This window comes from Hetaerina americana, unplaced genomic scaffold (genome assembly GCF_022747635.1).
Source record: "Hetaerina americana unplaced genomic scaffold, ioHetAmer1.1.p SCAF_11, whole genome shotgun sequence".
Taxonomy (NCBI): domain Eukaryota; kingdom Metazoa; phylum Arthropoda; class Insecta; order Odonata; family Calopterygidae; genus Hetaerina; species Hetaerina americana.
In genome coordinates, this window is record NW_027286181.1 from 44708060 (window position 1) to 44725150 (window position 17091).

At 38.3% G+C, this 17091-nt stretch overlaps 1 protein-coding gene across 1 annotated transcript in view; it reads right to left on the reverse strand.

Moving 5' to 3' along the window:
- Window positions 1–17091, reverse strand: part of LOC139701050 (xaa-Pro aminopeptidase 1-like) — a 144519-nt gene that overhangs the window by 23495 nt on the left and 103933 nt on the right. The window contains exons 5-7 of the mRNA XM_071599625.1: window positions 7518–7634; window positions 5994–6261; window positions 768–888 (exon numbers count right to left, since the gene is read on the reverse strand). Coding sequence (XP_071455726.1) covers window positions 768–888; window positions 5994–6261; window positions 7518–7634 — 506 coding nt within the window. The remainder of the gene's footprint in view (window positions 1–767; window positions 889–5993; window positions 6262–7517; window positions 7635–17091) is intronic.

Consider the following 17091-nt stretch of genomic DNA (forward strand, 5'->3'; position numbering starts at 1 on the left):
ACATATATACATGCATATATATATATATATATATATATATATATATATATATATATATATATATATATATATAACACTTTTTGAAAGTCTCACTCAGTTCTGTCCTTCTTTTCCTTGATAAAGGTGGCAACGACCACCGAAAATTCGAAAAATAGTGAGTCTCTTTTTTGTGTGTTTCTGTGTTTTTGTCTGTGTCCACTACTGCTAAGTGTTATACATTGTAGTGAAGTGAACTCGGTGGCTGGTCTTTTATTTTAGAGTAGCCGAGCCTGCTGGGAACCATTGCACATGTTTTAAGATCCGATTGGAGAAATTTGCAAAATATTCTTAGCTTTTCAAACTCACTTTGCTATTCTTCGGCAGAAATTGAAAAACATTTAAATATACATATTATTATTATAAAATACTTCCCCTCGCGAATAACGTGCTTCACATATCTAATAGTGATTAATATGATTCTCCTACAAATTATTTCTTGCATTGGTAAAACCAAAGAGGGCAGTAATATTTCATTTTTTATTAAATTTTGATTGTGCACAGGAATAGAGTATTAAAATCTCCTCCCAAATCAAGCCTTTCGAGGTTTCTTGCGAGGTGGAAGTTGTTGCTTCAATATCCAGATATGAGATATCAGGAAAGAATTTTCATCTCTATCTAGTATAATATAATTGACTGTTTTAACCTAAACTAGTTAACAAAATAATTTATTCAAAGTTGTCGTGACAAGCAGTTGTGTGACTTCATGACACTCAACCGAATTAACTTACCGCATTGTAAATGGCGTGGCTTGCACCAGCTGAGTATGAATAAGGTGACGGAAGAATGACCTTATGCCAAACTTGGGAGAATGTCCTCAGGTCATCCCATATTTGATTGTAGTCGTGTATCCTGGAAAGGAAAAAATGTTTTCAATGAACCAGTTTCAATTTCAAATTCAATTCAATGTTTTATCGTTTAGTCAGTTTCTTACAGTTTTCTGTAACTTTTTTCTCAACACAAACCCCTACATGAATTTTTTGTCCTTTCTTTGGGTCTCAGCTATATTTCTTCCACCATCTCGCAGAACTCTTTAATGTCTGGCATGCCTATACCACCTTCATTTATTTGCTTGTATAGAGTCAAGTACTTCTCCGTGCTCTCCAGACGCCTCTGGTGTTCCATGCTCCCATTGGGATCCGGATTAGCTCTTTGGCTTGTCATCAGGTTTTCCGGGAGCCGAACCACCAGAGCTGACCCAACACCCATGCCCGAGGCGTGACACAAATCTGCGACCTTTGAGTCTGCAGACGAGCGCTTTATCCACCTCACTAAACCGGCAGGCACCGTGGCCCCTATGCCTACAGGGTTCGTCCGGAAAATAAGTGTACTGACTCCTGAGCTGGGCGCGCCGCTCCAGGCGCGCCCAGCACCGCTCTGACGGGCTGCGATTGGAGGGGGGTATGTTGGCAAGCGACGCTGAAAAAGGCAGTCGGCTCTGAGCTGTGGTGTAGTGAGGAGCTCTGTTAACGCGAACCTCCACGCTCGACCCACGTCACGGAACGCGATGCCGAAGTTTTTGGAGCAGCGTTATTCCATCAAATTTGCGGTAAAGCTTGGGAAATCGTCTACCGAAACTGTCGGTATGATTAACCAGGCTTACGGGGAGTCAGCCATGTCCAGAAACATGATCTTTCGGTGGCACAAGATGTTCGTGGAGGGCAGAGAAGAGGTCGACGACGAGTCTTCGAGAGGTTCCCGATGATGCCTTCGCGGGAGCGTTCCAGGAATGGGAACGCCGCTGGAACAAGTGTATCGACTCACAAGGGTCCTATTTTGAGGAATATTAGCTTAAGATATGTAAAAGTGTAATAAATTTTTTTTCCTGAGTTCAGTACACTTATTTTCCGGACGAACCCTGTATGTGTTCATGGCAACAAGGAGTTTATCTCGTCTGCGGAAAGACATTTCGACAGCTAGTAGTTTTCTTTCAGATCATTCTGTAATGATTAGTAGTAGTAGTAGTAGATATTAGGGTCGGTGACTGACAGGTAAGGTCGTCTGTGTCATTAGGGATCGGTGGATAATTTGGCAGAGGTACGATACATAGGAAATGGGGATGAGTTGAGAGAGCCCTGCGTCGGCATTAGCCTACGCTTAACAAAACAAGCCAAGTGGGTTCATAGTTGAACGCGTCATCGAACGGACGACGACCACCACTTGAAATGCTTTCAATGTAGCATCCAAGAAGGAATAGGGATGCCTTTAAAAAATACTGCCAAATCCGGACCCTCGGAGCGGAATACCAGTACACTGGTCACCTCCCCAAACCGATGCCTCGTACTGTGAGTATCCAAGTTTCTGTTCCCCATATGATATGATCCTTGATTTACTCTTTACAGTAGAAACATTCACCCATCTGTTTCATTACGTTCAAGGATCTGATCTGCCCACAATCAGGGATGTAGCCAGTAGGGCAAGTTCACATAGGTCTGCAAAAGATTTTGATTATAGCTATTGCAGTTTTCGCTAGGAAAATTCCACGATACGTGTGTATCAAAGGCACGTTACAACGTTGAAAGCCAAGCATATCAGTTTTTCAGAGTGTATCATATATTGCGTATTCATTAGTCACCTATTACAGTTTGCATTGAAATACGACTCTGAATAGCCGCACTGGCTGATAAAAGGCTAGGCCCGGCCTATCCTGGCCAATAATTGTCAGCGCCACTACTCATGATTCAAGAAGCGGGGCGGTTAAAATGGAAAATGTGTAAGAGTCTCATTTGTAATGGCTACCAAGAGAGCAAAAATTAAGGAATGTAATTGCAAGATAATTTTCGTGCATTTAATCCAAAAAATGCAACTCTCTCACGTTGCTTTATGCTTTCGTGAAATCTCTCCATTTTATTTGGAAAATTGTTGTCTGATAAATTTATTTTATTCCCGTTAACGGATATCCCCTCTTCGCGTCTTAAGAATGCTATAAATGAATACAGCCAAATCCCTAAAGAAGTTCTTCCGCCGACTCTTTAGCGTATCACCATACTACTAAGTACTTGAATAGATATTGTAACTACTGAGTATAGTAAGAACAAGGTCAAATTAAATTTTCATTTTACTTCAGCATTCGCTATTTAAGGTGTATAATTTCCGCAATTCAAGGGCGGATCTGGGCGCTTCTATAATGGGTGCGGTCTGATCCTCTATCATATAGTCTATTCACATATCTACTCTTGAATTGTAATTTTTGAGATACCATTAGCCCCGTAAATATGTACGTTAAAATTGAAACAATATTTTATATTTCAATCAACCCAACGTAGCAATTATTGATAAAGTATACGATATAATAACGATTCAAGTAAGGGAGGGAGGGGCGATCCTGCACCCCCTGAGATCCGTGTGTAGTGTAATGCAACCCTTAATTATACTGCATTCGATTCAATTTATGACATTAGCGTTTTCGAAAGTTAACAAAAAAACGCTGTGAGTCATATCATAAAAAGTGCATCTTTACCCGCTCGCAAAATAAAAATAATTCTTTGTGATCAGAGAAGCGGAAGTAACTGAAGATGCACTATTTTTATACTAGCTCCTTTCGTGTGATATTCATTATGAAAAAAAATTGTTTGCTAATATCTAACCCTAAAAGGGACCACAGAAGGAGGCGGGAAGTTGCATGATTCAGTCGTATATTTCTGCTAATATCATCCCAGGCTCACGGCGCGTGGGACGCAAGTCCACGCTGCCGACGCCGACCTTGCGACATCGGAACAGCGTTTTGAGTTTGGCAATGCATTACCTAATGTGTATTTACGATATAGCGCCCTTCGCAACTTGGACCTTAGTTACGTGTCTCGCCATGGGGCTCCCTCTCCTTTTAATGTGATTTAGAGAGCAGCTGGGACACCCCGTTACATGCGAAGTCGGCAGCATTAACACGATGAATCCGCCGGGTATTTTGAATTACAATCCAACTGAATACGAAACGCCTTACCCCGTGGCAACGGGAAATTATTTAACACCCACTCGGCCCCTGATCATTAATATTACTGCCGTAAATTATGGATGTGAGAAGCCTGATGTGGTCCACTGCTCAAATCCGAGAGAGATCTGTGACTTTTTTTTTAATTCTATGCATGTCTATCCCCATACTTGTTGTGAAAATAATAAAAATATTTTTTTCTCCAAAAAATATAGCACATGAAATCAAAACTACCCTTACGCTTACTGTTGAACTTTTGCATTCGTGTTTTAATTGCAGGTGTACCTATGTAAAAGTCAGGTGAGGATCGGATTGGTAATTGGTTTTTGAGGTAATGTATTTGATTCACTGTGAAAGGGGAGGCGTGTCGTGAATGGAATGAAGTGGGGGGATTATGACGTGCATGGCTTGCTTTGTCGAGCTATTTAGCACCATTCACTTCACGTGTACCTTCATCGAGAGTAGACTGATTCCTAGGTCCGGTAACGCTCCGCCCTTTCAACTCCTGCGATCATTAATACCCGGCTTAACTCCGCAAATTCCGTTGGCAGAGCGCCTTTCACTTCTACATGTCCCTCATTTAAATGTAATTTTGATTTGGATTGTTTTCGACCGGCAAGGCGTCGAAAGGCTTACAGCAGTGAACCTAAAGTTCGTCACAAAATATTGAGGTTCAACTTGTTCACGTACAGGCACATTAAACTTTGAGTGAATCAAGACGATGGGTGTTATCCTTGGTGGTCTCGGGGAAAGTTCATAGTTATACATTAGTTATACCTTTTAAGGGTAGTCGATGGGTTTATGCAGGGATTTGATGAATCCACTACCTGAGTACTACTACATTTCCGATCCGCAACTTTCACGATACTGAAATAATGCTTTTAAAGTTGGATTAAAATAGACCAATAAATTTCTCAAAATTTCTGTCTCATTTCATTCTTCCAAACTAGCTTATTATTCTTCTGTCTTCTCAACTTTGAGCCATCATTCTCCCCTCTATATATTCAGTATTCCATTGCCAGTCAATATGCCCTTCATACATTTTCTCTGCCTTCCATTTATTTCTCCAAATAAACTTCTCTACTTCCCAACTGCCTAGTTTGTTTTTCTTCCATACTATTTCATCGCAAATTTTTCAAAATATGTGTCGCTCTAATGAATAAATAATAAACAAATATGTTTTCAATCTTCCTCTCATTTTCACAACATTATAATAACAAATAAAATAGTCTTTTGAAACATGTCTTTGAACTAGATAAGAGACAATATTTGCTGCGGGAAAAGTTTATCGTGAAACTTCGTTTTAAATGTCGTTTTCTACTGGATGGTTGTACAATATGATTTTCATGAATTCTTGTATGGCCCCCCAAAAGGTGATTTATGCAGGCGCCAGGTTTTTATCCCCAGTTTCTCATGTATTTAACGTCGTAGTAAAGGGGAAGTGTGATTATAATGATATGTATTTATAATTATAGTAATATATAATTATAAAATATGTAAAAAAACTAATTTGTAATTTCGAATTTGGAATCTTCTAAGCTCACCACCAAACGAGGTGCCAAAAACTATATCATTTATACAACCTAGCTTCCATATCCGCGAAAGCATGTTCCGCGATTTCATCTATCTGCTATTTTAGTGGCCAGAAAATAAAGTACATGTGGAAGTATGCGCAAGTATGGAAGAAATAATAGAAAAAGATTGTAAAATATTGTATTGTATGTAAAATATTACTGTTAAGTATTTATTTTATATTTACTCAATGAAATATTGCCTTATTTAGTGTATCAAATTTAGTGTATCATGTTCCGAATTGTGATCCGCTAACCGGATTTTCGATTGGGAACGCTTCATCCGATGAATATTTCAATGGTTACCAAAAAATGTCTCACTTATTTATCTCCCTGAATTTCACCGAGCGCTAAAATAGTTTACACCATTTTCGCGTTGACAAATGGTGTAATGACGGGCCAATTACCCAATCAGCCGCAACTCTCCTTCACCCAACACTGACCGTTAAACCCTTTACCTGACGCAGTGCCTGCCGTAGCAGGCTTTACTTCGCAGGTGGATCATCATAGAAAGCGTCTTGTTCAGCTTCCCGAATGGAGCATAGGCGTGCACCGCGTTCGCCGTTAGTATGACGTAGGCGCGTACCACCGGCACAAAAGGAATGTCACGACCCCTGATGTTGAGGAGCCACGCGACGTCATCCAACGCCGTTACAACCATGGCGTCCGCCCCCAACTGCATCATCTTCTCCCTCATGTCCTCCACTTTCTCCGGCCATTCCTTGCCTGCAAATGGACGAAAGAGAGTGAACATAGCTCAGCTTGAAAGTGAAATATTGGCTGTCCTCTCACAAGCTCACACGTATTTTTTTAATTATTTTTCATTTTCGAATCCCCTTACAACTTCATCCACTCGTTGACGAATATTAATTCTCCACTAACACCATGTCGCATCAGTCGGTATAATCTCATTTCCCTCTTATTTTCCGAATTGAAACAAATGTCGACTTTGCAGCCAACCCCCATTTCATGTGCTGGTTCCCAAGGCCCCTAGCGTTCCCCAAAATATGGCACTTAACTACTGAACATATTCTGTTGAAAATTAACGGTACCCTTAAAGCTTTTTGACCGTTAGAAATACGAAGAATGCAAATGAATAAAACTCTCAAGATTCAGGAATTCCATCTTCTCTTCGTCATAAATCTTTTTTTGTTTTTTTGTTACGACTAATGTAAATACTAACCTCTGTAAGTTGGTTGCGCTGTTTAAGTTGGCAAAATTTCGAATTTTAAAAGCCAATTTAAAATATTTACTGGCTCAGAGTTAAAACTTAAGTTTTGAGAAGCTTTTACCTCTTAAAATATTGGAAAAGACATATTTGTTTCCATATTTCATAAAATATGCAACAAATATGTGCATTATTACTGGGTTTGATTAAATCTAACCGAGACGTATATTTAAGTATCCCATTAATGCAATGAAAGTTGGGAGAAAAAATTTGCGCTCGTATTCTCTAAGCTGCACATTTGAGTTCTCACATGTTGTCTACTTTTGATCAATTCATAGGGTACCGGGTGCACTTAGAGTTTTTTGCATATTTATTTACGGCGAATTTAGGACCCGCGTATTCCCACAACGCCTTGTTCTTTTTGGCCATTTTGTGGGTGCCGAGGACGTAAAAAGAAGCTAAATTTATTATAGAAAAGATGTTCCATTGTACTAAACAATAAAATTATAATTTCAGATATCTTTTGCGTAGTTATAACTTCCGTCGGGTCATGATCTATAAGTCCACGATAAAATACTACTGCGATTAGATTAATATTTCATATTAGGTTTAAGATAAATATATGAAATAATTCTCAATTTCATATTGACAAAACATATTTTCCAGCTATTTTATGTCGCGATGGAGATAATTCTATGCCAGTGGGACGTAATTGGCAGATTGGAAGAACATGCGATGGGCAAGGTGTGGCATTTGGCTAATCCACCAAGCTTAATCCTAAATAATATGGAAATATAGGTAACTTAGGTCTCACCTGCGTATTTCAAGAGTTGCGGATAGGCGGGAATTGCAGAGTAATTTGACCTTCCAACGGTCCATATAAGGTCCACAAGGTTCTTGGAAACCGCCACCAGAGTGATATTGGCGCCAGCTGTAAGACCCCGAAAATAGAGCGAATTAGCTTGTTGTCATTTTATTAGCAGGAAAACACTAAGTATAATTATGTCCCTCTGAGTAGTATAAAATATTCCATTGAATCTTTGATAATAATCTTCTTTAGCTAAAGAGTTCTTTCCAGAAAAAAATCTTTTGCTTCATAAAACAATAGTATCGTATTCCGATCAGCAATATTTCATTACGCCATTCGTGCCGTTATTTAAATATTTATTCTAAATAAAAAGGTCTTCAATTAATTAATAATTCTATTTTATTAAATGAATGATGAAATGGAAGGAATCATTTTCTAATTCAATGCCGCACATTTAATAGAAATTTTAGGTCCTGATTGTTATTTGCCAAAGACAAAACACTATTACAAAAATATACTATAAAGATTAAATATATACTCATCCTTTTTACGTCTGAATAATTTTATGCATTAGATGTTGCTAATCCATTCATTCGATATAACCTGTGAAACCTAAATGAACACTCCTTTTAACAATAAAATAGCAAAAAAGAAGCATCTCTAAGTCAAGTCAGGTACTTCTGGGACAACCATCGTAATGTTTCAAGCCATGCTCTTGTTTTAACTTTGTTATCCTCAAACTTCAAAATAATAGAAATAACAATGTTTAGTAGGATTCATACGGCTTTGCAAAGTCCAGCATGACATACTCCTTGATCAAAACGTTCCCGGAATAACCACCGTGTGGCGCTCCCATCGTTCCGATTTGAGTTCTGTTTTTTTTGTTAAATTGGTACATCTGTTGTTGATATTCCCTTTAAATCTTAGTGTCATAACTTGACATTTGCAAAAGTTACGTAGCCAAGAGTACATCTATCTCTGTGTGTGTTGGCGATTTTTTACAATTGCAGAAATGGATTTAAATTTGCAACAACGAACTTGTATTAAATTTTGCGTAAAAAACGGATTTAGTGGCGCACGGACGTTGGAAATGTTGGAAAAGTGTTTCGGCAACGATTCTCTAAAAAAAACGGTCGTTTACCAGTGGCACGAGCGGTTCAGAAGTGGTCGTGAGTCAATCGAAGATGATGAACGCAGTGGCAGACCATCGACATCGAAAGTCGGTGAAAAAATTGATAAAGTAAAAGAAATGTTGGTCAATAACCGCAAATTAACCATCAGAGAAATAGCGGAGGACTTGAACATTGCCTATGGATCCGCCCAAGACATTGTGGTTAATGATTTGGGTTTCCGTCGTGTAGCAGCAAAGTTGGTGCCAAAAGACCTCAATTTCATGCAAAAAAGAGACCGTGTTGACGTCGCAAAAGACATGATTTGCGAGGCTGAATCCGATCCCACATTCATCAAAAGGATCATTACTGGAGACGAGACGTGGGTTTATGAGTACGACACGCAATCCAGACATCAGGCAAGTGAATGGCGTTCACCAAATGAGCCGAGACCAAAAAAACCACGTCGTTTTCAGTCAAAAAAGAAGGCAATGCTGACGGTTTTCATGGATTACAACGGTGTAGTGCATCATGAATTTTTGCCAGAAGGCCAGACAGTAAACAAAGAGTATTATTTGGGCGTTATGAGACGTTTGCGTGAAGCAATTCGCCGAAAGAGACCAGAAATGTGGGCAGAAAACTCGTGGATTTTGCACCATGATAACGCACCGTCGCACAGTGCTATCATTATTCGTAATTTTTTGACGAAAAATGCAACAAATACCATCCAACAGCCACCGAATTCACCTGATTTGGCTCCCTGTGACTTCTTTCCGTTCAATCGAGTTAAAAAACCATTACGGGGAACGCGTTTTAGCAGCCGAGAGGAAGTAATGGAAAAATCGCAGGAAGCACTGATGGACATACCGAAAACCGAATATAAAAAATGTTTCGAGGATTGGATCAAGCGCTGGCATAAGTGTGTTGCAGTCGATGGGGATTACTTTGAAGGGGACAATATAGATTTAGATGAATAAACTTGTATTTTTAATTTTCTGAATAAATTCCGGGAAATTTTTGATCAAGGTGGTATTACGACATGTTCAATATGTTCTTTAATTGTTCTTTATCACTAGACTTTTTGACTAACTATTTTCTGGGGGAACGATACTTTTGTATTCAACAATGTTTCTCAGAACTTCTTCGTCTTGATATGTTTATATGTAGGGTATGTGTGCTTTAACTTGATTAAGTGGTAGAAATTAAACATATGATTTTAATTCTCACCCCTTTTACTGCATGGTTTACTCTTTTCTACTCCACAATTCAAGAAATTCAATTTTTTCTGGAGCAAATTTATGAATTGTAAAAATCTTATAATTGCAGAACATTTGTTTATTGTGTAGATATGAAATTTAAAATTACGTGATCATATTGGTGATCAATAAATAATCATTACAATAATCAACTGAAAGAGAACGATGAGAGATGAAATTGTGAGATTGACTAGTGGAATGCAATGTGATTAGGTAACTAAAAAGAGATTCTGGTGTTGATCCAGAGGAGTTCTCGGTTTAGCCTTGCGGGATGCGTGTAGAACGAAGGGAATGAATCGAAACAATGAGAGAGAGATGGGAAAACTCTATGAAATGTGAAGTTGCGATGAGGAAAAAAATTGTTTTCCTGCGTCTTGAATCTGCTTCCGTCTAGCCGGAAGAAATAAATCAGACGATAAACGTCAAATTTTGATATTTAACACACTAATTTTAATTAAACATCGGGATAAACTTCCTTATTAATTATCATGAACAGTCTTTTTTTACTTATAACCTCACGGGGAGGGTTTATGAGAAATGTACGTGCCTAATAAAAGGGTGAAGAAAATTATCTGTCAATTCAGTCTTTTTTAGGCTTCCTTGTTTCGTTCACTATTTAATGATATTCTTGGTTATTTTTTTAATAATTATAAAATTCCGCGAAATAGGAAATAAGAGGACGGTTACAATAGTGTCTGGCCATGAGAAATACATTGTAATAAAGAGAGCCGAAATAATCCAAATAGTTAAATTTGCAAAGAAACTGCGGGAGATGCCGCAACAGTAACTTTTAACGGAATCATCCGATCCCCCCAGTCAAGGCGGATGATTTTTACACTCTTAAATTGTTGCATCCAAATAGTTAAATCAAAAAGTTTCTGAAATACCTAACATTTCCAATAGAAATCTATCATATTAAACCTCAATGAAATAACAGCAGCCAATCCGGAGTTAGAGTTTTAACTTATTGAAAATGCCAAATAGACGAACTTTTTTCAAGAGAGTGTCGTATGAGAACGCAGGGGAGGACAACCTAAATGGTTACAACTGATTCCGTAGTTTGTATATTTAAAACGTATCGTTTAGTTTTCTGATGTTTTGGTAAGATTTTGGCCTCAAGTTTCACTTAGAATTTACCCATTATCTCCTCAGTAGAACCCTGAATATTAAAAATGGAAATATTTGAACGTAATTAACAACTGAATGAACGATGGTAAGCCATTGAAGCTACCTTGTTTCCCTACATTGATTATTCTCATCGATTTCCTCCACGTCCTAATTGACACGCAATTTTAATTGAAGTAAGTATGCAAAGGCGTCGGAAAATATCAAGGGAATTGAGGTCGATAGCTTTCTAATTTTCGTCACCGCAGTGATTTTTTATGGTTTATTTTCAAATATTTCCAATTATACGTGAGTAGCGTATGCAGAGAACCCTTTTTAACCCAGTAAGTCGTTTATCGATCTGTAGCCGTGGGCTAAATGAATGGCATATTTTCTTCGTGGAAGTAAGATTCCGCGCGTAGTTGATCTCTTCTTCTCAAGCATTCCTATACGTTATGACGCACCCGAAAAGGTACATTAGTTTATCATATGTATTACCAGTCTGCAAATTTACGCATAATTTACGTTTGTTACTGTCTAAATATTAAAGTAAATTTCGGTAATGTACACGATAATTCTCCTGCATACATAAGGAATTGTTTAGAACAAAACAAAGTAATTTTCCATCTGAATTAAATCCGTGTAAATTAACTCCTGATACATTTTCAAGTATCATTATATAAAAGATACTTTTTCTAAAATTAGACAAAACAAACACCGGTGCCCGTCATCTCCGAGGCAATGTTAAACAGCTGAATCATGAAATATTATGGGCGGACCAATACATTTATTTGAAAAATTGTATTGGTTTCGTTTATCATATTAAACAAAAAATGTCTCGTTAAAATTATTTTTACGGCATATTCAACTAAAAATATTTTTAAATGGCCACTGAGAGGATATGCAGCATTTCAAAATGGTGTTGTAGTTCATATGGTGTCTGATTGACGCGGAGCATATAAATTCACAGCTGTAGTGATATTCCCCCATTGATATTAAGGAGAATAAATTTTAACCATGAGGATTGCTGGGAGAAATCCGAAAAAGTTAGGAATAGTGGATATACAGCATTGTCATAGGTGATTAAATATTGAAGACTATGACAGAGAGAAGAATGTAAGGCAAGTAAGAAAAAAGGATGAAAAGAATAGACGTACTGAATGGGATGAAGGGAGGAAGTAAGTATGCCTAATTGAAGAAGAGTTTATTGTAGTGTGGGGTCAGGTTGTCTTTTGGGCGAGTCTAACAAATTTAATGGTACCCATCCAAAACTTACCTTAAACGGTAGACTGTCAAATGATAAAAAATCCCATACTAATTAAGCTCATTTATTTATAAAATTAAGCCAAATTTGTTTCAACTAATTCTTCTGTCTTCACATGAATTATCATTTTGGGAGGAATACAAGTGTAATTTTAGATCCTATGTTGTAGAAGAAGAAATGATAATTCCTATTGCTACTGCATTTATCTTTAATGTTATAACATCATTTATTTTAAATAACATCACTACCGCGGGTGCGTTAAGCAGGTTCGGTAATCGTGTACCCTCCCATGAATTACTGCTTTTTTAATACTCATCTTAAGTAACTGTCTTTGGCTAAAAGTTGAAATTGACCAATTTTTTTTAATTAAAAATGATCGTTGTACCTTAGTAATCGATTTATATGAAAATTATAATGATTTACCCAAGTCTGCTCATAGAGTGCCGAAGTGTTCTTGTGGGGTGACGGATAGGTTAATGGAACCGTAATTCATGGGGCAGATTCCGATGTCTGCACAGTAAATTCGACACATATAGATTAGACAATTTCTCTCCGAGTCCAGCGAATAAAACAACTGACACCCTTTGACTGCAGTACTCCGATTATAATATTGATTCATAAACTCTCGCAACAAAGGACTTATGGCCAAAAATTTCGGGGCATAAAAGGGCAAGAGTGACGAAATAAATTGGTTTGGTGTGAAGATACATATAATTTTTTTGGAGTAGTCTAACCACTAATGATACATTTATATTGAACCCTGGCACTACACACTACCGTACTTCATAATCTCAAAGTAACACGACTAAAGAAAACCTTAAATCTTTACGTACTACGAATTTCATTAATGCATTGTTTAGTTCAGTATACTTTTTAACTCCCTTAAATCCGTTTTGAATTTCTATTCTCCTCCTCCCTCTTGCCTCTCTTTCCCAGCAATCTCCCTTTTTTATTGTCTTCAGAATCTCATTGAGTCTCATTGCCTCCGGCATTCACTTGTCCTCTCCCTTAATATACCTATAATATTATTGTTGGAGTAATGTGGCGGATTCTAAAACAAGAGGTGCTCAGTGCGAAATGGGAACACAAAAATTTGCGTGACAAAAAGATAAAATCCAACAATAACGTCTTCTTGGAAATTGAGTGGACCCTGTAGTCGCTTAAGTGCTGTCAGCTGTCGGTCAACTTCTGAAACTTTCAAATTTTGTTAAAAGAGACAAAATTTATGGATTGCGAATATCCGTGAAAGACCTCCCCGTGGAGTCACCCATGAACTCGGTCCTCACTTCTTTGCGTACACTTCACTTAACAACAGCAATGTGTATGCGTTCAGACGCAAGAACGAGTCCGATCGAAATTCAACCGCTCGTTCAATATCCCCCTCGGCTAACAAGTCCGGCATTCCTCTGTGCTAACGACCATGCATTGCCTCCCCCCCCCCAATTGCGGTTGCGATGCATTTGTCGGCCGCAACTGCACGTCCCTGCGCTCACTTCCCATCGCGGCCAAGATCTTCGCTTTTTCGCAATTTTTTTCCGCAAGGTTGAATGTTTCCATTGCCAAGGCCAAATAGAGTGGAGCGTTCTCCACCCCCCCCCCCCCTCAGCTGTGAGTCCACACCCCTCTCCCTTCCTAACACCCCCTTCCCTGACCCAACCACCCACCCTCCCTCACTTCCCCTCCCCCTCTGCGATCTTCCCTTTTTCCCGCTGGTGACGTCACCGGCGCCACTATCATATGTTCCGCCGTCGTCCCTTGCCTTTAATCAGGAAAAAAGGAAGGATCGCGCATGAATGAGAATCGCATGCAAAGTGCTGTTTTAGACGTGCGCTTTTTCCCTGCTGAAAAGGAAGAGAAGTATTACGGAAACGCAAAAGATATGAACAGTCTAAACTAAATTGTGCGAATTTTATTATTAGACTGAGGTACTTAGTTACGAATTATCTTTCTGATTTGCATTAAGTTTCACAGTTAAAGACCCATAAATAACTCCTAATGCTCTGATTATTCCTAGGAATGTCGTTACTCTCGTTTTTGTGTGATTAATCCCCATTCTCATGCCTAAGTGCATGCTAAAATTTCAGCTGAAAAGAAAGGAATATACGATACATCAAATATAGCTTTAAATTGTTGTTGGATCCTATTTTGTAGGATTTCTCGGTGATAGGTCATCCATTCGGCAGTTGTTTGAAATGATTTTTTTAGTGCAACTTTCATGTGGATAGCCCTAAATAGTCACCTCATGGCTGATTAGTTAGGTATCGTATCTGACATAGCCTATCATATGTATGCAATGAGACTGACTTGCATTCGTTTCTTCACTCTCGTTCCTTCTGCATCCCACTTTCATAGGATCTTCCCGGTTTTCGAATGGGACTCTCAACAAGGTAAAACTAACCATTAAAAAACTCAAATCTGTTCCTATCAAAATCAAATCCCTAACTGTACGAGTAGTAAGACTCGTTAACTCTGCTGACAGAGAAGTGAGCCATCTTATTTCCATATGCACCAAATTTTGCAGTTTAAATAGCGTAACGAAAATCGAATGAATTCATTAGTCATCGATAGAATGACATGTGCATCTTTATGCATTCATTGCATGAATTTGAACTCCAGCTGGGTATTATCTGCCGAAAATTGTCTTGCGTCATGTTGGTAGTCACACGACCCGTCCGAAATATCTATTTATTTAAGGTTTGAACCTGGAGGAACCCAGTGGCTCCATGCGCTAGGTTTTTTCTGGTCAATGACCAAGCTTCCCACTCGTTTTGGACGAGTCAGACCAAGGAATTCTGTAGAACCCATACCACACTAACGTCTCAGGACGAACGTGGAGGCCAATTTACGTACTTTCAGAGGCTTAAGCTAAGAATAGAAGTGTGAAGCATCTTTTCAGGAATGTTTCATGATTATATGGGAATATAGGAATTCTACTGACTTCGGGCTATCTCTAACACTTGATACATACCCATGCGGACTCCCTCCATTCCATCATTTGCCCTACATTATTTTATCCGTTTGCTCTTCAAACTAAATATTATTTATAATGCTAATACTGCTAATACCATAACGCTAATACCATTCAAAAAGTCTAATATCTTCCATCCTAATCCCCACTGCCTTATTCGAACTTTGCCAACCAGTCACTTCTATTCTCCTTCCGCTACCAAATGTGAGGATTGGTCGTTTGCCCTTCTCTTTGCCCTACTTCTTATCAAAATTCATCCAAATGTCACATCACATCCATTCTGAAGGGGGCTCTCTCGCCTTTTTAAGATTCTCTGAATAAGAAACCAATATTTACGCAGTTGATTAATGTTCGTTTAAATTGTTCTTCATCCACATTTAGGAGCTTTTGACCTGGCTTTGTTGAATTAATTTTCTGGCCAACTGCTTATTTGCTAACCCTCGTGATATTCTTACTCTTTTTTAGACCACATAAAAGGAATAATGAACGTTTTGTAATTTTATATCGAGTCATACTATTCCGGTTCGGCAATATTTTTGCAAAATTTCCGTTGATCTGACTAATTTCACTCAAAATAGCTAAGTGGGTAGTCTTTTACCTCAAACGAAATAAGTATTATTATTGGTTAAGATAGGTTTTCCATGGTGTTGTCTCTACAAGGTTGCGTTTATTGACTCACCTGAAAAACAACCTAGCCCCCCTACTAAAAGCCCCTCTCCAATTTCGCATACTTCCTCCCTTCCTTCATTCTGTTCGACATTCCTATCCTATGTTTACCCGATCCGGCATAAAGTTCTTCCCTCAGTGATCGTTTTCAACACCGTAGAGCCAATCAAAATGCCATGAACCCACCTGTTCTGCTTCTTTCGAATTTATCTCAACAGTCTCTTCTTCTCTCCCACCATGACTATCACACCCCCGTTTGATTTCCTTTCTATCTATTTACCTCTTCCATCCTTCGTCCACATTGTAAAATCCTCCATATACGCCCATCATCCTGCTTCAAAGGCCATGTTTCCGCGCCGTACATAACTACGCTCCGTTTTAAATTTTAATGAGCCTTTTCTGAACTTCCTCACCCAACGTACCTATAAATTTTCTCCTCCTTGTTAAATTTTATTTACCGAACACAATTCTTCTTCTTATGCCCCTACTACTTGGTCCCAAACCCTTAATCTCATTTTGGTCCCACTTGGTCTATTTTGGTCCCAAACCATTCCAGGATATGTAAACTTTTCCACCTGCTCAAGTTTATGACCTTCAATTGAAATATTTAATTTATCATTCCTCTTTCTGGAAAACAGCATGACTAAAGTTTTTTTAAATTAATTTTCCTAATATCTTGACCACATATTTCTTCAATGTATTTTTTCTTCAATATTACATTTTTAAAATCACCAATAATTTCCATCTATAGGGCAACCATTAAAGTTGGCTTATGTAGATAATTGTAGGCAGGAAGAATTGCAGATAGCGTGGAAGCATTTTAGAAACAAATGTGCACATTGTAGGAATTCAAAAGAATAATTGCATTAGTTGGATAAAACTTTACTAATTGGAGTAATTTAACCACTAGGATCTTAGGTTAATGTGTCAAGAAAAATTTCGAAATGAACTCTTTGATATGTAGTTTGGTATGGATCTGAACCTTGATCGGAGAGGAAAATGAATAAGCATAGACTCCAAGTTTAAGTTGCAGGTGTGAAGGAGGAGGGAAAAGGTAAATTGGATGGAAAAGAAAAACATGAACCTCCTGACATTACTGCAAAGGTAAGAAGTTCGTTGGGATTAATTCCGAAGTAGGAAAAAGGATGCAAGACGTGCTGAGAAGCAATGGAATGTGGAATACAGTGACACTGGGAAGGATGTTAGGTAAGTG